Genomic DNA, 26580 nt, shown 5'->3' with positions numbered 1-26580 from the left:
CAAGTTCAGACCGGTACCTGCTGTGAAAATTGTCGTGCGCGAAAAGGTTTAGGTTTACAATCGATGGAGAAAATTCAAATACTGGAAAAGTGGCGTAGTGTTTTTGGAATACATTCTGAAAAGACAACAGGCTAGATTTAAACAAATAAAAGAATCCCACATTAGCCCCCAAAATATATCTTTATATGTGTATTGTTCTATCAATATCTGTATAATTGTACATTGTTGAATAAATGATTGAACCAAACAACTGATTGGTTAATCAAGTAGGCCACATTTCCACATGGTAATGTTCAAATCCAATATATTTCCTAAAAATCTTAGAACATTCAATGTACTCGCTAAAATAGGTCTGTGTCTAGCCTCCTGCAAAGGGATTGGTATTTTTTTATTGCCAATTTGGTGATATGACTAGGACTAGATGGCTAGAGTAAAATTATTTGATAAATAGAGAAAGATAGGCACAATTTCCTTCACTGCTAAACTTCTGCCTGGTAAGTGATTGGCCGGAAAATTAACACTAACAATTAAGTCCACAGATATTAGCTACTAAATAAAAATATCAATAATTGTAATTTATATTTCGCTTGCTTATCTCTGCTCGTCCGCTCACTATCAAAAAAAATGAGTACTCAGCTAACGTTAGCTGGCTAGCTAGCTATATCGATTTTGCTATAGAATTAACGTTAGCTCAAACGTAGTTACGTTAAGATATTTTAGTTAAAGCAGATGAGGAAGAGGCAAAGCATATAAAAGTAAAAGTAATATTTGGTAAAAGGCGTGAATTTAAAACCAGTAACGTTAGCTAGACTGAGAGATGGCAAACTTCAGCTAGCTAGCAAGCTAACGTTACTTTGTATGGGACTGTGAACGGTAATCGTGCATATTTGACTCCCCCTGTGGCAGATTTGAGCAATGGCACCAGGACCCGCAGGCAGGGACGAGACTCGCTGGAAAAGGTAGTTTTAGCTTCTAAAATGGCCTGTTGCATGTCACTGTCAAAAAATAATTAGAAACGAGGCTTGAATGAGATTATGAGAATTATTTACTGTAGCTAAAAAATGAGTAACGTATCTTACAGTAAGGATCAGCTGGACTGGAGCACATGCTTCAGTAACAGTCTGAAAGAGATTGCAGGCCTCCTGCCCATATCTGAGCCTAGGAATGGCCGAAGACTCACCAAGGTTTATGCACTGACGTTCTTGATTTATTTGTATTCATGGATTCTCTGTACGAGTCTTTGTATCCGTTTATATAGACAGTATGTGGGTGCATGTCTTTGCCTGAATTCAGTACGGTTACATTGTGTGGGTGGGTGTTTCTGTGTGTGATGTCTCTCCTCTAATCTATGTTCAGAAGGAGACTCTGGTCCACATGCTGCGCTATTTTGACTTTCTTCAGAGTAGGATCCAGACCCTGCAGTGCCGCTTGCCCCCCCAATGCATCCCTAAGCAGGAACCCGACACAGGTACCACCCCACCCAAGCATCAAGACAAGTACAGACTATGTGCTTGAGTTTCATATCAATGCATTTACACTGTGTGTGTGTGTGTGTGTGTGTGTGTGTGCATGCACAGGTTCTGAGAGTGAAGAGAACACCCCCTCTGAGCCCTGTACTCCCCCTCACAATCTAAAGGCCAAACGCAAGTATGTCTGCAGTCGTTCCCACAAGAGACCTGCCCCCACCTCAGGTACCAGCCCCACACCTCTCCCCCAACTTCCCATGACATTATGTTCAACACAGTTAAAGACTATTGTGAAGTGACGAGAGTTGTTCTGTTAATTACATCAAATATGATTACAAACTGTAGTTTTGTGCGTAATAACATCACACTAACCAGGATGTTGATTTTCTGTTTGCTTTACTCAGATGTTAAGGCAGAGCTTCAGATGAAAAGAAGGAGATTGTACAAAGCTGTAGCCAATGGAAAAATAGATGACCCAGAGGAGAAGGGTGTGTCTGTCCCCATGTGGGGAGTGCATTCTGATTGGTCAGAGCTCCAGTCTAGTGATAGTCTAGTGTCCAGTCTAGTGTGTATGACAGCGACTCCCAGCCGAGTTCCCTGGATTCAGGCTTCAGTCTCAATCAGCTGCTTCCCTTGAGCACGCTTCTGGAGGGTGAGTTAGACTGGAGGGTCCTCAGAGGTTTCAGGGATATACAGGACAGGTATGTTTAGGACAAATGTACATGAGTCAATGCCTCTCTATATGTCTTCCCTAGGGAGCAGTGGGACTCTGTGGACTCCATCTCCAACACAGGTAGGCCACTGCTCTGTCTGTGAGGACCGCACCGGCAGTGAGAGCAGTCTCCTACTACCGCACTCTCCTACTGGGTGGGTTTACATCCCTGTAGTCGCTGGCATTCATGCCTGTTTTTTACATTATTACTAAGTATAGTATTATTGCATGTGTTTTCAACCCATATGTGTGTGTTCAGGTCAGGATCACTTTTCCTGGAGGACCGCATGCTTGGTGTTATCCCACCCATGGGAAGGAAAAGGGAGCCCTGCCTAAGCCCTGCTGCTACACCCCAATGCCCCACCCTGCTGCCTCTGTTTAGGACTGGAGACAGTCTGAACCTCAGCCCATCCCTCCTCACGTCCCCTGCCCGGGGTCTCAGCCACTGCCTGCTGCCTGAAGGCAAGGAGGAGCTCCAGGGTAACACTTTTATTAACATCACACGCTCAATATTAAGCTGTTTGAACCTTATCCTTAGTGACCAGGGTGTTGCTGCTTTATGTTATTGGGTACGCATTAGAGGTTGACCGATTAATTGGGGCCGATTACAAGTTTTCATAACAATCTGTAATCGGCCTTTTTGGACGTCAATTATGACTTTTTGGACGTCAATCCACGAGGAGACTGCGTGGCAAGCTGACCACCTGTTACGTGAGTGCAGCATCAAAAGGACCTTGTGGCTGCAAGGAGCCAAGATAAGTTTCTAGCAAGCATTAAACTTATCTTGTAAAAACAATCAATCTTCACATAATCACTAGTTAACTACACATACTTGATGATATTACTAGGTCAACTAGCTTGTCCTACGTTGCATATAATCAATGCGGTGTGTGTTAATTTGTCATCGAATCACAGCCTACTTCAACTTCGCCAAACGGGTGATGATTTAACAAAAGTGCATTCGCGAAAAAGCACAATCGTTGCACAAATGTACCTAACCATAAACATCAATGCCTTTCTTAAAATCAATACACAGAAGTATATATTTTTAAACCTGCATATTTAGTTAAAATAAATTCATGTTAGCAGGCAATATTAACTAGGGAAATTGTGTCACTTCTCTTGCGTTCAGTGCAAGCAGACTCAGGGTATATGCAGCAGTTTGGGTCGCCTGGCTCGTTGCGAACTGTGTGAAGACCATTTCTTCCTAATAAAACCGTAATTATTTGGCCAGAATGTTATAAAATTATGACATAACATTGAAGGTTGTGCAATGTAACAGCAATATTTAGACTTAGGGTTGCCACTCGTTCGATAAAATACGGAACGGTTACGTATTTCACTGAAATAAAATTTTAAAAAATCCCCAAATTATAGTTTCCGGATTTGACCATATTAATGACAAAAGGCTCGTATTTCTCTGTGTTTATTATATTAGAATTAAGTCTATGATTTGATAGAGCAGTCTGACTGAGCGGTGGTAGGCAGCAGCAGTCTCGTAAGCATTCATTCAAACAGCACTTTCCTGCATTTGCCAGCAGCTCTTCGCTGTGCTTCAAGCATTGCGCTGTTTATGACTTCAAGCCTATCAACTCCCGAGATTAGGCTGGCAATACTAAAGTGCCTATACGAACATCCAATAGTCAAAGGCATATGAAATACATATGGTACAGAGAGAAATAGTCAACGCATCATAATTCCTATAATAACTACAACCTAAAACTTCTTAACTGGGAATATTGAAGACTTGTGTTAAAAAGAATCACCAGCTTTCATATGTTCTCATGTTCTGAGCAAGGAATTTAAACGTTAGCTTTTTTACACGGCACATATTGCACTTTTACTTTCTTCTCCAACACTGGGTTTTTGCGTTTTTTAAACCAAATTGAACATGTTTCATTATTTATTTGAGACTAAATAGTTTTTATTTATGTATTATATTAAGTTAAAATAAAAGTGTTCATTGTTCATTCAGTATTGTTGTAATTGTCATTATTACAAATATATATATAAAAACCGTCCGATTAATTGGTATCGGCTTTTTTTGGTCCTCCAATAATCGGTATCGGCGTTGAAAAATCATAATCGGTCGACCTCTAGTACATATGAGACCCTGCTTGCCATTTGTTTGTCTTTTTTTAACCTTTATTTAACCAGGTAGGCTAGTTGAAAACAAGTTCTCATTTACAACTGCGACCTGGCCAAGATAAAGCAAAGCAGTGTGACACAAACAACAACACAGAGTTACACATGGAATAAACAAACATACAGTCAACAACACAATAGAGAAAGTCTATGTACGGTGTGTGCAAATGAGGTAAGATAAGGGAGGTAAGGCAATAAATAGGCCATAGTGGTGAAATAATTACAATTTAGCTATTAAACACTGGAGTGATAGATGTGCAGAAGACGAATGTGCAAGTAGAGATACTGGGATGCAAAGGAGAAAAAAATATATATAAAAAAATAACAGTATGGGGATGAGGTAGTTGGATGGGCTATTTACATATGGGCTATGTACAGGTGCAATGATCTGTGAGCTGCTCTGACAGCTGGGGCTTAAAGTTAGTGAGGGAGATATGAGTCTCCAGCTTCAGTGATTTTTGCAATTAGTTCCAGTCATTGGCAGCAGAGAACTGTAAGGAAAGGCGGCCAAAGGAGGAATTGGCTTTGGGGGTGACCAGTGAAATATACCTGCTGGAGCGCGTGCTACGCGTGGATGCTGCTATGGTGACCAGTGAGCTGAGATAAGGTGGGGCTTTACCTAGCAGAGACTTATAGATTACCTGGAGCCAGTGGGTTTGGCGATGAATATGAAGCGAGGGCCAGCCAACGAGAGCATACAGGTCGCAGAGGTGGGTAGTACAGTGGGGCAAAAAAGTATTTAGTCAGCCACCAATTGTGCAAGTTCTCCCACTTAAAAAGATGAGAGAGGCCTGTAATTTTCATCATAGGTACACTTCAACTATGACAGACAAAATGAGAAAAAAAATCCAGAAAATCACATTGTAGGATTTTTAATGAATTTATTTGCAAATTATGGTGGAAAATAAGTATTTGGTCAATAACAAAAGTTTATCTCAATACTTTGTTGTATACCCTTTGTTGGCAATGACAGAGGTCAAACGTTTTCTGTAAGTCTTCACAAGGTTTTCACACACTGTTGCTGGTATTTTGGCCCATTCCTCCATGCAGATCTCCTCTAGAGCAGTGATGTTTTGGGGCTGTTGCTGGGCAACACGGACTTTCAACTCCCTCCAAACATTTTCTATGGGGTTGAGATCTGGAGACTGGCTAGGCCACTCCAGGACCTTGAAATGCTTCTTACGAAGCCACTCCTTCGTTGCCCGGGCGGTGTGTTTGGGATCATTGTCATGCTGAAAGACCCAGCCGAGTTTCATCTTCAATGCCCTTGCTGATGGAAGGAGGTTTTCACTCAAAATCTCACGATACATGGCCCCATTCATTCTTTCCTTTACACGGATCAGTCGTCCTGGTCCCTTTGCAGAAAAACAGCCCCAAAGCATGATGTTTCCACCCCCATGCTTCACAGTAGGTATGGTGTTCTTTGAATGCAACTTGAGTTGAGTTTTTACCAAAAAGTTCTATTTTGGCTTCATCTGACCATATGACATTCTCCCAATCTTCTTCTGGATCATCCAAATGCTCTCTAGCAAACCTCGACGGGCCTGGACATGTACTGGCTTAAGCAGGGGGACACGTCTGGCACTGCAGGATTTGAGTCCCTGGTGGCGTAGTGTGTTACTGATGGTAGGCTTTGTTACTTTGGTCTCAGCTCTCTGCAGGTCATTCACTAGGTCCCGCCGTGTGGTTCTGGGATTTTTGCTCACCGTTCTTGTGATCATTTTGACCCCACGGGGTGAGATCTTGCGTGGGGCCCCAGATCGAGGGAGATTATCAGTGGTCTTGTATGTCTTCCATTTCCTAATAATTGCTCCCACAGTTGATTTCTTCAAACCAAGCTGCTTACCTATTGCAGATTCAGTCTTCCCAGCCTGGTGCAGGTCTACAATTTTGTTTCTGGTGTCCTTTGACAGCTCTTTGGTCTTGGCCATAGTGGAGTTTGGAGTGTGACTGTTTGAGGTTGTGGACAGGTGTCTGATAACAAGTTCAAACAGGTGCCATTAATACAGGTAACGAGTGGAGGACAGAGGAGCCTCTTAAAGAAGAAGTTACAGGTCTGTGAGAGCCAGAAATCTTGCTTGTTTGTAGGTGACCAAATATTTATTTTCCACCATAATTTGCAAATAAATTCATAAAAAATCCTACAATGTGATTTTCTGGATTTTTTTTTCTAATTTTGTCTGTCATAGTTGAAGTGTACCTATGTACCGAAGTGCACCTATGATGAAAATTACAGGCCTCATCTTTTTAAGTGGGAGAACTTGCACAATTGGTGGCTGACTAAATACTTTTTTGCCCCACTGTATATGGGGCTTTGGTGACAAAACGGATGGCACTGTGATAGACTGTATCCAATTTGCTGAGTAAAGTGTTGGAGGCTATTTTGTAAATGACATCAAGGAAGTCAAGGATCTGCAGGATAGTCCGTTTTATGAGGGTAAGTTTGGCAGCATAAGTGAAGGATGCTTTGTTGCGAAATAGGAAGCCGATTCTAGATTTAATTTTGGATTGGAGATGCTTAATGTGAGTCTGGAAGGAGAGTTTACAGTCTGACCAGACACCTAGGTATGTGTAGTTGTCCACATATTCTAAGTCAGAACCGTCCAGAGAAGTGATGCTGGACGGGCGGACAGGTGCGGGCAGCGATCGGTTGAAGAGCATGCATTTAGTTTTACTTGCATTTAAGAGCAGTTGGAGGCCACGGAAGGAGAGTTGTATGGCATTGAAGCTCGTTTGGAGGTTTAACACAGTGTCCAAAGAAGGGCCAGATGTATACAGAATGGTGTCATCTGCGTAAAGGTGGATCAGAGAATCACCAGCAGCAAGAGCGACATCATTGATGTATACAGAGAAAAGAGTCGGCCTGAGAATTGAACCCTGTGGCACCCCCATAGAGACTGCCAGATGTCCGGACAAAAGGCCCTCCGATTTGACACACTGAACTCTGTCTGAGAAGTAGTTGGTGAACCAGGCGAGGCAGTCATTTGAGAAACCAAGGCTGTTGAGTCTTGTCGATAAGAATGTGGTGATTGTCGGAAGCCTTGGCCAGGTCAATGAATACAGCTACACAGTATCGTCTCTTATCAATGGCCGTTATGATATCGTTTAGGACCTTGAGCGTGGCTGAGGTGCACCCATGACCAGCTCGGAAACCAGATTGCATAGTGGAGAAGGTACGGTGGGATTCGAAATGGTCGGTGATCTGTTTGTTAACTTGGCTTTCGAAGACCTTAGAAAGGCAGGGTAGGATAGATATAGGTCTGTAGCAGTTTGGGTCTAGAGTGTCTCCCCCTTTGAAGAGGGGGATGACTGCGGCAGCTTTCCAATCTTTGAGGATCTCAGACGATACGAAAGAGAGGTTGAACAGGCTAGTAATAGGGGTTGCAACAATTTCAGCGGATAATTTTAGAAAGAGAGGGTCCCGATTGTCTAGCCAACTGATTTGTAGGGATCCAGATTTTGCATCTCTTTCAGAACATCAGCTATCTGGATTTTGGTGAAGGAGAAATGGGGGAGGCTTGGGAAAGTTGCTGTGGGGGGTGCAGGGCTGTTGACCGGGGTAAGGGTAGCCAGGTGGAAAGCATGGCCAGCCGTAGAAAAATGCTTATTGAAATTCTCAATTATCGTGGATTTATCGGTGGTGACAGTGTTTCCTAGCCTCAGTGCAGTGGGCAGCTGGGAGGAGGTGCTCTTATTCTCCATGGACTTTACAGTGTCCCAGAACTTTTTGGAGTTTTTGCTACAGGATGCAAATTTATGTTTGAAAAAGCTAGCCTTTGCTTTCCTAACTGCCTGTTTATATTGGTTCCTAACCATTGAAGTGCATTTGAAGTGTCTGACTTCAAATAGATTAAGGGAAGCTCGCTGTAGTGTGCAGTCTACCAAGCAGTGCAGTCTGTAAAAGCTGGCTTTAACTCATTTGGAAGGATTCCATCAGATTTTAATCATCTACAGTTCCTGGTGCAAGGGAGAGAGACAGAGAGGGAGAGAGTGAAACATAGCCAAGAGCCAACACATCTTTTTACAGTGCTATTCGAAGGATGTTTGGGTCACCCCTAAAACAACCCACACGAAAGTGTCCCGCTTGCCCCGCCATGACCCCACTGACTTGGTACGCCTCACAGAATCATGTTTTCACAACACAAATGTTGAGTGTATAGTATGACGCCGGAGAAGAAGGCTGACGTTTTACATGTCCCCAACCGATAGTTTTTTTGTTTGTTTATTTGTGTTGTTTTAACTTATTTTTTAACTTATTTTGTACATAATGTTGCCGCTACCGTCTCGTATGACCGAAAATAACTTCTGGGTACTGGGTATCAGGACTGCGATTACTCACCACGGACTTGCAGAATCCTTTTTCTCCTTTAACGAGTCTGAGAAGACCGACGCAAACAATATACTGCTTTCTCGGGAACAGGCCCAGATCCCCGTGATTTGCGTGAAGAGGAGGCAGAGAAAAAGGGGCCAGAGGGCGAGCTGCCTTCTGAGAATTCGTAGGCGATCAAATAAACCTCCACTTCCTTCCATTCTGCTAGTAAACGTGCAATCTTTGGAGAATAAAATATATGACCTAGGCGGAAGATTGAACTACCAACGGGACATTCAAAACTGTATTATCTTATGCTTCACGGAGTCGTGGCTGAATGACGACACTATGAACATACAGCTGGCTGGTTATATGCTGTGCCGGCAGGATAGAACAGCGGCGTCTGGTAAGACAAGGGGCGGCGGATTGAGCTAAGGCTAGAGCTGCCGCTTTCAAAGAGTGGGACTCTAACCGGGAAGCTTATAAGAAATCCCGCTATACCCTCAGACGAACCATCAAACAGGCAAAGCATCAATACAGGACTAAGATCGAATCGTACTACACCAGCTCTGATGCTCGTTGGATGTGGCAGGGCTTGCAAACCATTATAGACTACAAAGGGAAGCACAGCCAAGACCTGCCCAGTGACACGAGCCTACCAGACAAGCTAAACTACTTCTATGCTCGCTTCAAGGCAAATAAAACTGAAACATGCATGAGAGCACCAGCTGTTCTGGAAGACTGATCATGCTCTCCGCAGCCAATGTGAGTAATTAAACAGGTTAACATTCACAAGGCCGCGGGGCCAGATGGATTACCAGGACGTGTACTCTGAGCATGCTTTGACCAACTGGCCAACCAAGTGTCTTCACTGAGATTTTTAACCTCTCCCTGTCTGAGTCTGTAATACCAACATGTTTCAAGCACACCACCACAGTCCCTGTGCCCAAGAACACTAAGGTAACCTGCTGTCAAGCCCTGACCTTAGAGATCCTTTTTATGTCTCTATTTTGGTTTGGTCAGGGCGTGAGTTGGGGTGGGCATTCTATGTTTTGTGTTCTATGTTTTTTATTTCTGTGTGTTTGGCCGGGTGTGGTTCTCAATCAGAGGCAGCTGTCTATCGTTGTCTCTGATTGAGAACCATACTTAGGAAACCTTTTCCCACCTGTGTTTTGTGGGTAGTTGTTTTCTGTCTTTGTGTCTGTGTAACAGTTCAACTTTCGTCCGTTCCCTCGCCCCGGGCGAGAACCAGGGACCCTCTGCACACATCAACAACAGTCACCCACGAAGCATTGTTACCCATCGCTCCACAAAAGCCGCGGCCCTTGCAGAGCAAGGAGAACCACTACTTCAAGGTCTCAGAGCAAGTGACGTCACCGATTGAAAGGCTATTAGCGCGCACCACCGCTAACTAGATAGTCATTTCACATTGGTTACATTCACCTCCCTTTCGACCTCCTCCTTTTCCGCAGCAAACAGTGATCCGGGTCAACAGCATCAATCTAACAGTATAACTTTAGACCGCCCCCTCGCCCCGGGCGCGAACCAGGGACCCTCTGCACACATCAACAACAGTCACCCACGAAGCGTCGTTGCCCATCGCTCCACAAAAGCCGCGGCCCTTGCAGAGCAAGGGGAACTACTACTTCAAGGTCTCAGAGCAAGTGACGTCACCGATTGAATGACTATTAGCGCGCACCACCGCTAACTAGCTAGCCATTTCACATCCGTTACACTCACCCCCCTTTCGACCTCCTCCTTTTCCGCAGCAACCAGTGATCCGGGTCACGGCACCAATGTAACAGTTCAACTTTCGTCCGTCCCCTCGCCCCGAGCCGGGCGCCAACCAGGAACCCTCTGCACACATCAACAACAGTCATCCACGAAGCATCGTTACCCATCGCTCCACAAAAGCCGCGGCCCTTGCAAAGCAAGGAGAACCACTACTTCAAGGTCTCAGAGCAAGTGACATCACCGATTGAAAGGCTATTAGCGCGCACCACCGCTAACTAGATAGCCATTTCACATCGGTTACATCTGTACCAGACAGGACTGTTTCGTTTCGTTTCATTCTCTTTGTTATTTTGTTTAGTGTTCTGTTTTAATAAATTAACATGAACACTTACCACGCTGCGCTTTGGTCCGATGATTCCTCATCTTCAGACAACGAACGTTACACCTGCCTAAATTACTACCGACACGTAGCACTCACGTCTGTAGCCAGAAAGTGTTTTGAAAGGCTGGTCATGGCTCACATCAACACCATTATCCCAGAAACCCTAGACACACTCCAATTTGCATACCGCCCCAACAGATCCACAGATGATGCAATCTCTATTGCAATCCACACTGCCCTTTCCCACCAGGACAAAAGGAACACCTATGTGAGAATGCTATTCATTGACTACAGCTCAGCGTTCAACAAATCAAATTTTATTAGTCACATGCTCCGAATACAACAGGTGTAGGTAGACCTTACAGTGAAATGCTTACTTACGAACCCCTAACCAACAATGCAGTTAAAAAATAAATAATAATACAGGTATGAATAAGAAATAAAAGTAACAAGTAGTTTAAGAGCAGCGGTAAAATAACAATAGCGAGACTATATACAGGGGGTACAGGTACAGAGTCAATGTGCGTGGGGCACCGGTTAGTTGAGGTAATATGTACAGTTGAAGTCGGAAGTTTACAAACACCTTTAAACTCAGTTTTTCACAATTCCTGGCATTTAAATCCTAGTAAAAATGTCCTGTCTTGGGTCAGTTAGGATCACCACTTAATTTTAAGAATGTGAAATGTCAGAATAATAGTAGAGAGAATGATTTATTTCAGCTATTTCTTTCATCACATTACCAGTGGGTCAGAAGTTTACATAAACTTAATTAGTATTTGGTAGCATTGCCTTTAAATCGCTTAACTTGGGTCAAACGTTTCGGGTAGCCTTCTACAAGCGTCCCACAATAAGTTGGGTGAATTTCGGAGTCAGGTTTGTAGGCCTCCTTGCTCACACACTCCTTTTCAGTTCTGCCCACAAATTCTCTATGGGATTGAGGTCAGGGCTTTGTGATGGCCACTCCAATACCTTGACTTTGTTGTCCTTAAGCCATTTTGCCACAACTTTGGAAGTATGCTTGGGGTGTTGTCCATTTGGAAGAGCCATTTGCCACCAAGCTTTAACTTCCTGACTGATGTCTTGAGATGTTGCTTCAATATATCCACATCATTTTCCTGCCTCATGATGCCATCTATTTTGTGAAGTGCACCAGTCCATCCTGCAGAAAAGCACCCCCACAACATGATGCTGCCACCCCCGTGCTTCACGGTTGGTATGGTGCTCTTCGGCTTGCAAGCCTCCCCCTTTTTCCTCCAAACATAACTATGGTCATTATGGCCAAACAGTTATATTTTTGTTTCATCAGACCAGAGGACATTTCTACAAAAAATATGATCTTTGCTCCCATGTGTAGTTGCAAACCGTAGTCTGTCTTTTTTATGGCGGTTTTGGAGCAGTGGCTTCTTCCTTGCTGAGCGGCCTTTCAGGGTATGTCGATATAGGACTCGTTTTACTGTGAACATAGTTACTTTTGTACCTGTTTCCTCCAGCATTTTCACAAGGTCCTTTGCTGTTGTTTTGGGATTGATTTGCATTTTTCGCACCCAAGTACATTCATCTCTAGGAGACAGAACGCGTCTCCTTCCTGAGCGGTATGACAGCTGCGTGGTCCCATGGTGTTTATACTTGTGTACTATTGTTTGTGCAGATGAACGTGGTACCTTCAGGCATTTGGAAATTGCTCCCAAGGATGAACCAGACTTGTGGAGGTCTACCATTTTTTTCTGGGGTCTTGGCTAATTTCTTTTGAATTTCCAATGATGTCAAGCAAAGTGGCAGTGAGTTTGAAGGTAGGCCTTAAAATACATCCACAAGTACACCTCTAATTGACTCAAATTATGTCAATTAGCCTGTCAGAAGCTTCTAAAGCCATGACATAATTTTCTGGATTTTCCCAAGCTGTTTAAAGTCACAGTCAACTTAGTGTATGTAAACTTCTGACCCACTGGAATTGTGATACAGTGAATTATAAGTGAAATAATCTGGAAACAATTGTTGGAAAAATTACTTGTGTCATGCACAAAGTAGATGTCCTAACCGATTTGCCAAAACTATAGTTTGTTAACAAGAAATTTGTGGAATTGTTGAAAACGCTTTTTAATGACTCCAACCTAAGTGTATGTAAACTTCCGACTTCAACTGTAGAAGTGGGTAGAGTTATTAAAGTGACTATGCATATATGATAACAACAGAGAGTTGCAGCGGTGTAAAGGGGGGGGGGGGGGGAATGCAAATAGTCTGGGTTGCCATTTGATTAAATGTTCAGGAGTCTTATGGCTTGGGGGTAGAAGCTGTTTAGAATCCTCTAAACACCATAGTGCCCTCAAAGCTCGTCAATAAGCTAAGGACCCTGGGACTAAATACCTCCCTTTGCAACTGGATCCTGGACTTCTTGACGGGCCGCCCACAGGTGGTAAGAGTAGGTAACAACACATCCGCCACGCTGATCCTCAACACCGGGCCCCTCAGGGGTGCATGCTCAGTTCCCTCCTGTGCTCCCTGTTCACTCATGACTGCACGGCCAGGCACCATCATTAAGTTTTCCGATGACACAACAGTGGTAGGCCTGATCACCAACAACAGCGAGACAGCCTATAGGGAGGAGGTCAGAGACCTGGCCGTGTGGTGCCAGGACAACAACCTATCCCTCAACATGATCAAGACAAAGGAGGTGATTGTGGACTACAGGAAAAAGAGGACCGAGCAGGCCCCCATTCTCATCGACGGGGCTGCAGTGGAGCAGGTTGAGAGCTTCAAGTTCTGTGGTGTCTACATGACCAACAAACTAACATGGTCCAAGCACACCAAGACAGTCGTGAAGAGGGCACGACAAAACCAATTCCCCCTCAGTAGACTGAAAATATGTTTTATGGGTCCTCAGATCCTCAAGAGGTTCTACAGCTGCACCATCAAGAGCATCCTGACTGGTTGCATCACTGCCTGATATGGCAACTGCTCTGCCTCCGACGGCAAGGCAGAGGGTAGTGTGAACGACCCACTACATCACTGGGGCCAAGCTTCCTGCCATCCAGGACCTCTATACCAGGCGTTGTCAGGGGAAGGCCCTAACAATTGTCAAAGACTCCAGCCACCCTAGTTATAGACTGTTCTCTCTGCTACCGCACAGCAAGCGGTACTGGAGCGCCAAGTCTAGGACCAAGAGGCTTTTAAACAGCTTCTATCCCCAAGCCATAAGTCTCTGCACATCTAAACAAATGGCTACCCAGACTATTTGCTTTGACCCCCCCCCCCCCCCCCCCCCCCCTTTACACCGCTCTGTTGTTATCATCTATGCATAGTCACTTTAATAACTCTACCTACATGTACATATTACCTCAACTAACCAGTGCCCCCGCACATTGACTTTGTACCGGTACCTCCCTGTATATAGTCTCGCTGCTGTTATCTTTCTGCTGCTCTTTAATTACTTGTTACTTTTATTTCTTATTCTTATCCGTATTTTTTAAAACTGCATTGTTGGTTAGGGGCTCGTAAGTAAGCATTTCACTGTAATGTCTACTACACCTGTTGTGTTTAGAGCATGTGACTAATAAAATTTGATTTGAAATTATGTTAGGTACATGACCACTGTTCCGCCTAGCTGTCGGAGGGTGAAGCTGTGGTGAGGCATGACGGAGGGTGGCAGTCCTCCCCGGGGGAGGAGGGGGACATCACCTGGACCCCCAAGCAACAACTAGTCCCTCTGAAGTCGAAGACCAGCAGCACAGGACGCCGGTGCAGTTGCAACGCCTCCACCAGGTTTCACCCTCAAGTCCCTCCACCTCTAAAGAAGAAGTGTGTCAATGGCTTTATCATGTTCTGCCGCATCAACAGGAAGACCTACCTCTGATGAGTAACTCCTTTAGCCCCCATAACCCTGTGTTTCAGCTGGATGTTCTCTACCTCTGTGTCTATAACTAAGATGGCTGCCATGTCTCTGAACAGCACTCACCCTCGCACTCCGTCTACTGTGGTCACCAAGGAGCTGGCCAGCCTGTGGCACGTCATGCTCAAGCAGGAGAGACGTGTCTACTGGTCAGTATCCCTCTCACTGTGTTAGTCTCTGTACTCTGATATTGTAGTTTGGTAATGAGAGGATGTGCTTCATCAGTTTCTTTAGAGGAATGTGTGTTCGCTTTATCTCTCTCAGTCTGAAGGCTCGTCGCTTCAGCCGCCAGCAGAACCGTAACGTGAGGAGTGAGTTGGTGAAGGGAGAGGAAGACAGCGAGGAAGAGGACTGTACCCAGCCCCCTCCACGTGCTGCAGCCAGAGGAGGCTCCTAGAGAAGCTACCTCCTGACACTGACCATATGCATCTAGCATTGGATGTCCATATTTATATCTGTGTCCATATTCAAATAAACACTGTTTATTTAAGAGTCTTACTGTATGAGTTAATTATGGAGTTCGTTGGAGATTCAATTATATTTTCAAATGCAGACACTTCATCTCTGTCTTGCACACCACATTTTAACTGTTACTTATTGTTTTCTACTTCAAGTTGAAATGTATTTATACAAAATGTTCAAACTTGATTTTACAGATATCATTGATTACATTTTTACTTGGGAGTTTTCTATTTACATAAAGTGAGGTCTTCCCATGGGTTATAATGCCAAGGCAGTGTTTTACTAGTCATGTCATTCTGACATTTATTTCATCACTCTGTATTTATGATCATAATGCAAAGGACCAAATAAATTCCAGACTACACAGTATGTAGCACAAAACAATCACTTGCACCATGGACTGAGATGTATTTATTACCTATTTATACACATTGCATTTATGAATATATGTGTTAGGTCTGTGTTTCTATATTACACATTGTGTAAAGTATTTTTTTACCAGGCAGGTAAGAACTGAAGTCTTACTGTTGTATTTAGTTATTCAAATTGAGAATTGAAGTTTGCTGAAGTGTTTCTATGCATGGTGTCAAAATATGTTTATACTCTACATGGACAAAGTATGTGGTAATGTTACCTATTCTAGTAACTGGCATTGATTTGGGCCAAGAGCATTTTCTTTATATAGGAATTTACAATCAAGATGCAGGATTTCACCTTAAATGTAATATTACCAGGACATACATTTCTACTAGAATTAATGAAAATAACATGTTAGCTATTCTAGTATCACTTTGCAGTCCCCCACCTGCAAACAGCCGACAATATAGTTAAAGTAATTATGAGCGGAGAAAGGACAATTCATTAAGCATTTGAATGTTTTTCTTTACTGATGTGAATACACTATATGACCAAAAGTCTGTGGACACCTGTTCGTCAAATATCTAATTCCAAAATCATGGGAATGAATATGGAGTTGGTCCCCCTTTGCTGCTATAACAACCTCCAGTCTTCTGGGAAGGCTTTCCTCTAGATGTTGGAATATTGCTGCAGGGACTTGCTTCCATTCAGCCACTAGAGCATCCCAAAGGTGTTCGATGGGGTTGAGGTCAGGGCTCTGCGCAGGCCAGTCAAGTTCTTCCACACTGATCTCAACAAACCACCCGAGGAGAGACGATTTTTACGCGCTTCAGCACTCAGCGGTCCCATTCTGTGAGCTTGTGTGGCCTACTACTTCGCAGCTGAGTCGTTGTTGTGCCAAGACATTTCAACTTCACAAAAACAGCACTTACAGTTGACAAGGGCTCTAGCAGGGCAGAAATTTTACAAACTGACTTTGTGGAAAGGTGACATCCTATGACGGTGCCACGTTGAAAGTCACTGAGATCTTCAGTAGGGGCCATTCTGCCAATGTTTGTCTATGGAGATTGCATGGCTGTGTGCTCGATTTTATACACCTGTCAGCAATGGGTGTGGCCGAAATAGCCGAATCCACTCATTTGAAGGGGTGTCCACATACTTTTGGTCATATAGTGTATGGTCTGTAAATAAAAGTTCTTAAATTGTTATTACTACTTTGTTGAGTTATTTGAGACGAGTTAACATTTATTTTAAATACCCCACAATATAGTATTTTAGATTATTAACATTAATTCTTTGTAAAAATCACATTGTTATAACTCAGTTTTTCATAATCTAAAGTCAAGGCCACTGTGCCCTCAAACTAAGTATACTTAGTAGTCTTTGAGAAGTTATTATTACTTGACTTTGGGCATCTCAGATAAAAGTATATTCACAGTGCTGGTAATTCAATTTGGTAGTCACCAGGTGAAGCTGGTTGAGAGAATACCAAGAGTGTGCAAAGCTGTCATCAAGGCAAAGGGTAGCTACTTTGAAGATTCTCAAGTATAAAATACACTGCTCAAAAAAATAAAGAGAACACTTAAACAACACAATGTAACTCCAAGTCAATCACACTTCTGTGAAATCAAACTGTCCACTTAGGAAGCAACACTGATTGACAATAAATTTCACATGCTGTTGTGCAAATGGAATAGACAAAAGGTGGAAATTATAGGCAATTAGCAAGACACCCCCCAAAACAGGAGTGATTCTGCAGGTGGTGACCACAGACCACTTCTCAGTTCCTATGCTTCCTGGCTGATGTTTTGGTCACTTTTGAATGCTGGCGGTGCTCTCACTCTAGTGGTAGCATGAGACGGAGTCTACAACCCACACAAGTGGCTCAGGTAGTGCAGTTCATCCAGGATGGCACATCAATGCGAGCTGTGGCAAAAAGGTTTGCTGTGTCTGTCAGCGTAGTGTCCAGAGCATGGAGGCGCTACCAGGAGACAGGCCAGTACATCAGGAGACGTGGAGGAGGCCGTAGGAGGGCAACAACCCAGCAGCAGGACCGCTACCTCCGCCTTTGTGCAAGGAGGTGCACTGCCAGCGCCCTGCAAAAGGACCTCCAGCAGGCCACAAATGTGCACCTCCTTGCACAAAGGTGGAGGTAGCGGTCCTGCTGCTGGGTTGTTGCCCTCCTACGGCCTCCTCCACGTCTCCTGATGTACTGGCCTGTCTCCTGGTAGCGCCTCCATGCTCTGGACACTACGCTGACAGACACAGCAAACCTTTTTGCCACAGCTCGCATTGATGTGCCATCCTGGATGAACTGCACTACCTGAGCCACTTGTGTGGGTTGTAGACTCCGTCTCATGCTACCACTAGAGTGAGAGCACCGCCAGCATTCAAAAGTGACCAAAACATCAGCCAGGAAGCATAGGAACTGAGAAGTGGTCTGTGGTCACCACCTGCAGAATCACTCCTTTTTTGGGGGTGTCTTGCTAATTGCCTATAATTTCCACCTTTTGTCTATTCCATTTGCACAACAGCATGTGAAATTTATTGTCAATCAGTGTTGCTTCCTAAGTGGACAGTTTGATTTCACAGAAGTGTGATTGACTTGGAGTTACATTGTGTTGTTTAAGTGTTCCCTTTATTTTTTTGAGCAGTGTATATTTTGATTAGTTTAACACTTTTTTAGTTACTACATTATTCCATATGTGTTATTCATAGTTCTGATGTCTTCACTATTATTCTACGATGTAGAAAATAGTAAAAATAAAGAAAAACCCTGAAAAGAGTAGGTGTGTCCAAACTTTTGACTGGTACTGTATATATATATATTTTTTTATTTTTTTTATTTTTTTATTCTTTTTTTTATCCCCTTTTCTCCCCAATTTTCGTGGTATCCAATCGCTAGTAATTACTATCTTGTCTCATCGCTACAACTCCCATACGGGCTCGGGAGAGACGAAGGTCGAAAGCCATGCGTCCTCCGAGGCACAACCCAACCAAGCCGCACTGCTTCTTTAACACAGCGCGCCTCCAACCCGGAAGCCAGCCGCACCAATGTGTCGGAGGAAACACTGTGCACCTGGCCCCCTTGGTTAGCGCGCACTGCGCCCAGCCCGCCACAGGAGTCGCTGGAGCGCATGAGACAAGGAAATCCCTACCGGCCAAACCCTCCCTAACCCGGACGACGCTAGCCCAATTGTGCGTCGCCCCACGGACCTCCCGGTCACGGCCGGCTGCGACAGAGTCTGGGGGCGAACCCAGAGACTCTGGTGGCGCAGTTAACACTGCGATGCAGTGCCCTAGACCACTGCGCCACCCGGGAGGCCCCTGTATATATATATTTGTATATAAACTCAGCAAAAAAAGAAACAGCCCTTTTTCAGGACCCTGTCTTTCAAAGCTAATTAAAAAAATTCAAATAACTTCACAGATCTTCATTGTAGAGCGTTTAAACACTGTTTCCCAAGCTTGTTCAATGAACCATAAACAATTAATGAACATGCACCTGTGGAACGGTCGTTAAGACACTAACAGCTTACAGACGGTAGCCAATTAAGGTCACAGTTATGAAAACGTAGGACACTAAAGAGGCCTTTCTCTGAAAAACACCAAAAGAAAGATGCCCAGGATCCCTGCTCATCTGCGTGAACGTGCCTTAGGCATGCTGCAAGGAGGCATGAGGACTGCAGATGTGGCCAGGGAAATAAATTGCAATGTCCGTACTGTGAGACGCCTAAGACAGCGCTACAGGGAGACAGGACGGACAGCTGATCATCCTCGCAGTGGCAGACCACGTGTAAAAACACCTGCACAGGATCGGTATATCCGAACCTCACACCTGTGGGACAGGTACAGGATGGCAACAACAACTGCCCGAGTTACACCAGGAACGCACAATACCTCCATCAGTGCTCAGACTGTCCGCAATAGGCTGAGAGAGGCTGGACTGAGGGCTTGTAGGCCTGTTGTAAGGCAGGTCCTCACCAGACATCACCAGCAACAATATCGCCTATTGGCACAAACCCACCATCGCTGGACCAGACAGGACTGGCAAAAAGTGCTCTTCACTGACGAGTCACGGTTTGTCTCACCAGGGTTGATGGTTGGATTCGCATTTATCGTCGAAGGAATGAGCTTTACATCGAAGCCGGTACTCTGGAGAGGGATCGATTTGTAGGTGGAGGGTCCGTCATGGTCTGGGGGCGGTGTGTCACAGCGTCATCGGACAGAGATTTTGTCATTGCAGGCAATCTCAACGCTGTGCGTTACAGGGAAAACATCCTCCTCCCTCCTGTGGTACCCTTCCTGCAAGCTCACCCTGACATGACCCTCCAGCATGACAATGCGTGATTTCTTGCAAGACAGGAATGTCAGTGTTCTGCCATGGCCAGCGACGAGCACGGATCTCAATCCCATTGAGCACGTCTGGGACCTGTTGGATTGGAGGGTGAGGGCGAGGGTCATTACCCTCAGAAATGTTCGGGAACTTGCAGTGCCTTGGTGGAAGAGTGTGGTAACGTCTCGAAACAAGAACTGTCAAATCTGGTGCAGTCCATGAGGAGGAGATGCACTGCAGTACTTAATGCAGCTGGTGGCCACACCAGATACTGACTTACTTTTGATTTTGACCCCCCCCTTTGTTCAAGGACACATTATTCAATTTCTGTTAGTCACATGTCTGTGGAACTTGTTCAGTTTATGTCTCAGTTGTTGAATCATGTTATGTTCATACAAATATTTACACGTTAATTTTTCTGAAAATAAACACAGTTGACAGTAAGAGGACGTTTCTTTTTTTGCTAAGTTCATATATCCTCGTTCTCTGATCACATTTTGCAGACAGTCCTCCACCCCTCTGTTCAAGTTATCCCTCTCTCCTCTTAGTGTTGTTGGTCATTCTCTCTCTCTAGGCACCATTCCTGGGGCCACGTTGAACAACAGGCTGAGTTTACAGAGCTTTTCATTGGATGAAAGAGACTCCTCCCACAGGCGCTGGTTGGTCTCCCTCAGAATCGTCACTTCCCCCATCAGGGCTATCCTGTCCTGCTTCTCCTGACCATCACAGAGAGAGACAAAGAGAGAGAGAGGTCATTGGGGTTATTTAAAAAGAGATGCTGAGGTGGTCAACACATGGATTTAATGATGAATGTGTATCTGAGGTAGAAATGTCTCACCTTCTCCAGGTTGCTCTCCAAGTGTCTCAGCAGCACCTCCAGGTCGTGAAGTCTATCAGACAGATCACTGGGCACTTCACTTTAGAGAACATCTTGTTAATACAGAATAACTTCAACACAAGCTTCATGAGGGAAAAAAATTATGTGCAGAAGGTGAATTAAAATGTACAACTCCATAATGGCACACTCCATACTATTCCCATGTGCCTTTGAGAATGAATAGCCAGATCTTACTGGACCCACAGTTTCATTAAGTCAGAGTAGAGCCATTATGTGTGTATGTCCACACAGTAAAGGGAATGGAACCATAGGGGGAGATAATGTGTGTACAGTACCTTCTTATTGCAGGCTGGAAATTGTAGTCCTGAGGAGGGTAGTAATTGGGTGTGCAAGCCGTGGGTCCACCCTTTGATCCATGCTTCATGGGCTTACTGGGGGGAATGGGCTCCACTGTCCTCTGTGCTACAAACATGAAAAATAAATGCACCATACACTGATATCACAAAAATCCCTGCATATTCTCATTTATACTTAAATGCCATGCATCTCACAAGCATTCATAGGCAAGTTCAGGCACATGTACATGCTTCTTGCACACATACCCTCATAGGCCTTGGCAGTGTTGACCAGGTTGCTCCACTTCAGGCTCCCTGCAGGGTCCGGTAGGGGGATGTGCCCAGAGTCCCAGCCCTCTGTCAGGGACAGCTCAGAGGCAGACAGGTCCTCCAGCCCTGCCAACTCTGAGCAGTCAGTCACTGGGGAACAGGCCAGACTATAGTCCATGGGACCACTGCCTAGACTGATCTCTGTAGAGAGGCTATGACGGCAGTACTAGGGAACAGAAGCAAAATGAGCTGTGGTCAGTTAAATGTGTACATGGACATAATTTTGAACTTTAAAGGTTCAATGCAGCTGTTTTATCTTAATATCAAATAATTTCTGGGTAACAATTAAGTACCTTACTGTAATTGTTTTCAATTGAAATTGTCAAAATAAAATGAAAATAGCTTCTTAGCAAAGAGCAATTTCTCATACAAGAATTTTGGTAGGACTGTCTGGGACTGGTCTGAGTGGGAATGGAAAAACTGAAAACTACCTGTTATTGACAGAGAGGTTTGGAACTCTCTTTCTTATTGGTCACTTATGATGTCACCAGGCAGGCCAAAACTCCGTCCCACAAGACAGGCTGAAATGTCAATTTCAAGCGGTCTTTTCAAGCATTTTTTTCAAACAGCTCATACACTAAAAGGGCATTATCATAATTTTCACAATTTCACAGTATTATTCCAACTTCATAGTGTGGAAATATATATAAAACACAGGAAAATCACATTTGTAAGGTTCGTACTCATATTGAATTTGAGTATGTTAGAGCAATATTCAACACCTGTGCCTCTATGATGTGTGTTGTGGTCTTAACTCACTGCATCCCTCCCTGAGTCCTCTGATGTGTTGTCCATTATGATGAGCCTCCTCAGCTCCTCCTCTAGATTTGTTGTCTTGCGGGTCTGTCGCGGAGAGGGAGGTCCCCGCAGCGAGGCCAGGACACGTGGCTGACCAAACACGTTCTGGGACGTTATGTCCACCTCTCTGATTACAGAGTGGTACCGCACAATTACTCAGTAATTAATAATCTATCTCAACACGCTGCAAATCCTGTTTGGATCAACTCAATATACATTTTCTTGGAACCTTCCTTTGTCAACTCAGATCACATAGCCTTTTCTCTAAACATTATAGAACTAGAATCAAATTACAAATCAATGAATTACACATGAATGAAGTAAGTACTTGATACATGCACTATAGAACTGCAATAACTGAAATAATAATAACTGAAATAATATAGAATAACGTTCTCTCTCTCTCTCTCTTAAGCTCAAACTCACCTCTTGATACTGTTACTGTGAGAGCTGTTGTTGGTCTTGATGGTGTTGCCGTCTGTGTTGGTGTTGTCCTTGTGCTGCCAGGTTGTGAGTCTCCTATAGACAGGAAGAGTGGGACTGAGGCTTGGCTGGTAGACCGGCTTGGGACGAAGGCTTGGTTGGTAGAGAAGCTTGGGGCTTAGGCTTGGCTGGTAGAGAAGCTTGGGGCTGAGGCTTGGCTGGTGCTGCTGCTGGTTTGGTCTGGGCTGCTGCTGGTGCTGGAAAGGCTGACTCTGGTGCGGGTCCTGGCTCTGGTGCTGGCTCTGCTGTCGGCCAGACTGGTTAGGGTCCGAGGGGCGGGATCTGATAGTGGCTCTAAGCATGGGAGGTTTGTCCACTGTGGTAGTCTTATATCCCTGAGGGCTGCTGTAGACACTGCAGGCAAAACAAACACACACATATCAGAACCACCGGTACAGCACAAACATAGACACACACAGCAGTACAAACAAACACACCAAAGAAATGCACACACAGTGCAGATGTGCAAACTCGCACATGGGACGGATAGAGAAATGTCGACATTATTGAGATTATCCAAGCATTAATCCAATCATTTATTGCTAACCCGATGCCCCACCCAGTGTGGTTGTATGTAACAGTTATGTGTCACACGATGGTGGTGGTCCCCCCATGTGGGTATCATTACACACATCAATCTATACCAGGGTCCCTCCCACTATGGTCTCTGTCTCACTATGCCTGTCTCTCACCTGTGTGTCCCTTTCCTCCCTCCCTTTTTGCCCAACTTCCTGGCTCTCACTCCCGCCAGGTGTCTTACCCACCAGGTGTCCCTCCCTCACTCCCTTACTCCCCCTGTCTGTTACTCACCTGGGTCTGAAGACAGCCAGGGCTCTGCGGGGCAGGGGCAGGGTGTGGGCGTGGTAGCCCTGGCACTGGTTGAGGGAGACAGGCCTGGCAGAAGAGGATGCCCCCCCTCTGCTCTCAGTGCTGGGGCTGAATCTCTGTGGAGGGGGGCTGTATGTGCCCCAGCCATGCAGGGACCTCTGGGGGGCCCTGGGACAGGCATAATGTGACTTGGCCTCCTGAGGTTGTTTAGTGTCATTTGGGGAGTACAGATCTGGTGTGTCAAAGTCCCTGCCACTGAAGAGGATGTCCAGCCCAACCCCCTGGTGAACCCCCCTCTCACCAAACCAGCCCTTGTGGGCAGTGATACAGGAGGCCATGGCGGAGAGAGTGTCACTGCTGGGGGGGGGGGGGGGGGGGGGGAGCACAGCAACTCCACCTGAGAAATAGAGTGTGTTGGACAGAGGTGATGGTTGGTATGTTCAATGGCAGCTATGGGAGAATGGATGACCAGACTGGCTTGAAAATGTAAAACTGAGAATTAGGGATAGAGAAATGCGTAAGCATGTGTGGTAGTACTAGGCACCCTTGTTCAGCCCTAACACGAGCAAAACATGTTGCCTGGTTTAGCTGAGCTAAGGCTTCACTATATAAGAGGAGGGACTGTCCAGAGCCAGCCTAGAAGAGGCACGCGCTATATGCTCTGGCCCTGAGGAATAGAGGGCTGATTGTTAATGTGAGTGTGGTCAATGCTCTCCTTGTTAACACATAGCTGCATTGTGCTGCACTGGGATTCGGAGCTCTGGGTTGCTCTGAATAGCACAGATTGAAGAAATTAATGTTGAAGGAATTTATTCATGAAATGTCATCAATTGATTTTTTCTGCAAGACCTTATTCCATTAATATCAATAAATTTTAACATCCCAATCATAATGCATGTATCAACCAAATCAGTGACCATTCTTCCGGTCATCTTTAGAGAACAGGTTGTAAAACGTTATTGTTGCAAAAGTGTCTCGGCTAACCCCTACAGGTTAGTGCCTACAGGCATAATGCCAGCACATAACAACTACAGCAGGCTATCTGTCTGTGGTCAAGACCATCAGCAAAATTTCCAAAAGCATCCGTCAATCATGACCACTCACAAAACAGCTGGATAACTCCTGTTAATAAGTACTTAGACTATGTTATCAGTCACCACTGACGTTCTGTTGTTGACAGCAGACAATAATACAATTTCTTAGCCATCATCTGCATATGCTAAATCACATTCCAGAGAAATCAGGGAATAACTTGTAGAGGAAAAACAGAATACTTACCTCTCTTCAGTGTCAATGAGCCAGTTCACATATCCTAAACTCACAGTGCTCTCAGCCTCTGTCCACTGTGTGTGTGTGTGTCACACAAGCTCCCATAGAATTTCATATTTTTCCTGACAAACTAGCAGCTGTTTTTAATATCCTTCTCTGTCTAGCAACCTATTCGTTTTTCAAGAATTTTATTGAATTGTCCAACTTTAATCAATTTGTGATTGCATGTGGTCGTTCCTGCATCTTCCTACAATTCCCCCTCTTGAGCATCCCATTGGTTCCTACATGAACGTCCTCCCCCTCGAGCATCCCACTGGTTCCTGCATGAACACCCCCCCCCCTCGAGCATGCCATCTTTATGCTTGTGCGACACTTTTGATATTCTGGATTTCCACTGATTGTCTATGAGATTAAAATGTTGGTCAAAATTGTAATAAAAGTATTATCTGAGTTTTTCAGGGGTGAAGTACACTGTCTATCGGTGTGCTAGCTAGCTACCAAAACTGCCTGCTAGCTAACTAGCACACAGTGTCCTTCGCTCCTGCTTGCTGAACACCTGCCCTCGCTGTTGTTAACAGAACTGCAGGAAAACAGTGCCCAACAAGCAGGGGCAAAGGACACCATCTACCGGTGTCCTAGCTATCGTTAGCTAAATACCTATCCTGCCTCCTGTGAACCAGAGTCCTAGCTAGCTAACTAACTAACTAGCACCCTGTGTCTTCTAATTCCTGCCGAATGCCTGCCCTTACCGTCGTTAGAAGGACATGGTCTACCCGTGGTCCTAGCTAGCTGGCTACCGTTGTCGCCTCCGCCTCTTCTGTGGGTTTTATTGACAGTTGGCATTCAATGTTATGGTGCATTACCGCCACATCTGTACCACCCATCTGTTTACCGGAGTCCTAGCTTAAAAATGGACCAATAGACGTATAAAGAGGGCTATGAGTTGGGTCGCAGAGTGAAGGAAAAGCAGCCAACAAGTGCTCAGGATATGTGAGAACTCCTTCAAGACTGTTGGAAAAGCATTCCAGGTGAAGCTGGTTGAGAGAATGTCAAGAGTGTGCAAAGCTGTCATTAAGGCAAAGGGTGGCAACTTTGAAGAATCTCATGTGTAAATATATTTTGATTTGTTTAACACATTTTTGGTTACTACATGATTCCATATGTGTTATTTCATAGTTTTGATGTCTTCACTATTATTATACAATGTAGAAAATAGTACAAATAAAGAAAAACCCTGTAATGTTGCTGTGTCCAAACTTTTGACTGGTACTGTACATATATACACTGCTCAAAAAAATAAAGGGAACACTTAAACAACACAATGTAACTCCAAGTCAATCACACTTCTGTGAAATCAAACTGTCCACTTAGGAAGCAACACTGATTGACAATAAATTTCACATGCTGTTGTGCAAATGGAATAGACAAAAGGTGGAAATTATAGGCAATTAGCAAGACACCCCGCAAAACAGGAGTGATTCTGCAGGTGGTGACCACAGACCACTTCTCAGTTCCTATGCTTCCTGGCTGATGTTTTGGTCACTTTTGAATGCTGGCGGTGCTCTCACTCTAGTGGTAGCATGAGACGGAGTCTACAACCCACACAAGTGGCTCAGGTAGTGCAGTTCATCCAGGATGGCACATCAATGCGAACTGTGGCAAAAAGGTTTGCTGTGTCTGTCAGCGTAGTGTCCAGAGCATGCAGGCGCTACCAGGAGACAGGCCAGTACATCAGGAGACGTGGAGGAGGCCGTAGGAGGGCAACAACCCAGCAGCAGGACCGCTACCTCCGCCTTAGTGCAAGGAGGTGCACTGCCAGAGCCCTGCAAAATGACCTTCAGCAGGCCACAAATGTGTATTCGGCGCATGTGACAAATAACATTTTATTTGATATGTTCGATTGAGTTTAA

The 26580-nt window shown here is 44.7% G+C and overlaps 2 protein-coding genes and 1 pseudogene across 3 annotated transcripts; 2 read left to right on the top strand and 1 right to left on the bottom strand.

Moving 5' to 3' along the window:
• The first annotated feature begins 9 nt into the window (after window positions 1–9).
• LOC129866935 (uncharacterized) lies at window positions 10–2391 on the top strand (annotated as a pseudogene).
• A 51-nt stretch (window positions 2392–2442) lies between these two features.
• Window positions 2443–17048, top strand: LOC129816130 (meiosis initiator protein-like). 2 transcript variants are annotated; one of them, XR_008753529.1, is made up of 3 exons: window positions 2443–2658; window positions 14694–14783; window positions 14899–17048. XR_008753529.1 is itself a non-coding variant. In XM_055870326.1 (2 exons), exons 1-2 carry the CDS (start codon window positions 14641–14643, stop codon window positions 15029–15031), a joined length of 276 nt encoding a protein of 91 aa, XP_055726301.1. In that variant the 5' UTR covers window positions 14218–14640; the 3' UTR covers window positions 15032–17048. The 2 variants fall into 2 exon arrangements, 1 of the variants encoding a protein (XP_055726301.1); XM_055870326.1 differs by lacking the exon at window positions 2443–2658 and having other exon boundaries at window positions 14218–14783.
• Window positions 15485–24945, bottom strand: LOC129816113 (signal-induced proliferation-associated 1-like protein 3). Its single transcript, XM_055870270.1, has 8 exons — window positions 24680–24945; window positions 23384–23798; window positions 22517–22927; window positions 22052–22217; window positions 21230–21458; window positions 20963–21089; window positions 20628–20706; window positions 15485–20505 (listed from the first exon to the last, which is right to left on the bottom strand). Exons 2-8 carry the CDS (start codon window positions 23737–23739, stop codon window positions 20347–20349), a joined length of 1527 nt encoding a protein of 508 aa, XP_055726245.1. The 5' UTR covers window positions 23740–23798; window positions 24680–24945; the 3' UTR covers window positions 15485–20346.
• Between the last annotated feature and the right edge of the window lie 1635 nt (window positions 24946–26580).

Source organism: Salvelinus fontinalis, chromosome 2, assembly GCF_029448725.1.
Source record: "Salvelinus fontinalis isolate EN_2023a chromosome 2, ASM2944872v1, whole genome shotgun sequence".
Lineage (NCBI taxonomy): Eukaryota > Metazoa > Chordata > Actinopteri > Salmoniformes > Salmonidae > Salvelinus > Salvelinus fontinalis.
Note: the sequence above shows the minus strand (reverse complement) of the source record. Positions and strands in the feature narration are given on the sequence as shown.

Excerpts from the sequence above, each read along its gene's own strand:
- LOC129816130 (XM_055870326.1), top strand. The coding sequence starts at position 14,641 with ATGTTCTCTACCTCTGTGTCTATAACTAAGATGGCTGCCATGTCTCTG. Across the intron at positions 14,784-14,898 it reads CAGGAGAGACGTGTCTACTG|TCTGAAGGCTCGTCGCTTCA; the intron begins GTCAGTATCCCT and ends TATCTCTCTCAG.
- LOC129816113 (XM_055870270.1), bottom strand. The coding sequence starts at position 23,739 with ATGGCCTCCTGTATCACTGCCCACAAGGGCTGGTTTGGTGAGAGGGGG. Across the intron at positions 20,707-20,962 it reads TTCCAGCCTGCAATAAGAAG|TGAAGTGCCCAGTGATCTGT; the intron begins GTACTGTACACA and ends TGTTCTCTAAAG. Across the intron at positions 20,506-20,627 it reads TGGAGAGCAACCTGGAGAAG|GAGAAGCAGGACAGGATAGC; the intron begins GTGAGACATTTC and ends TGTGATGGTCAG.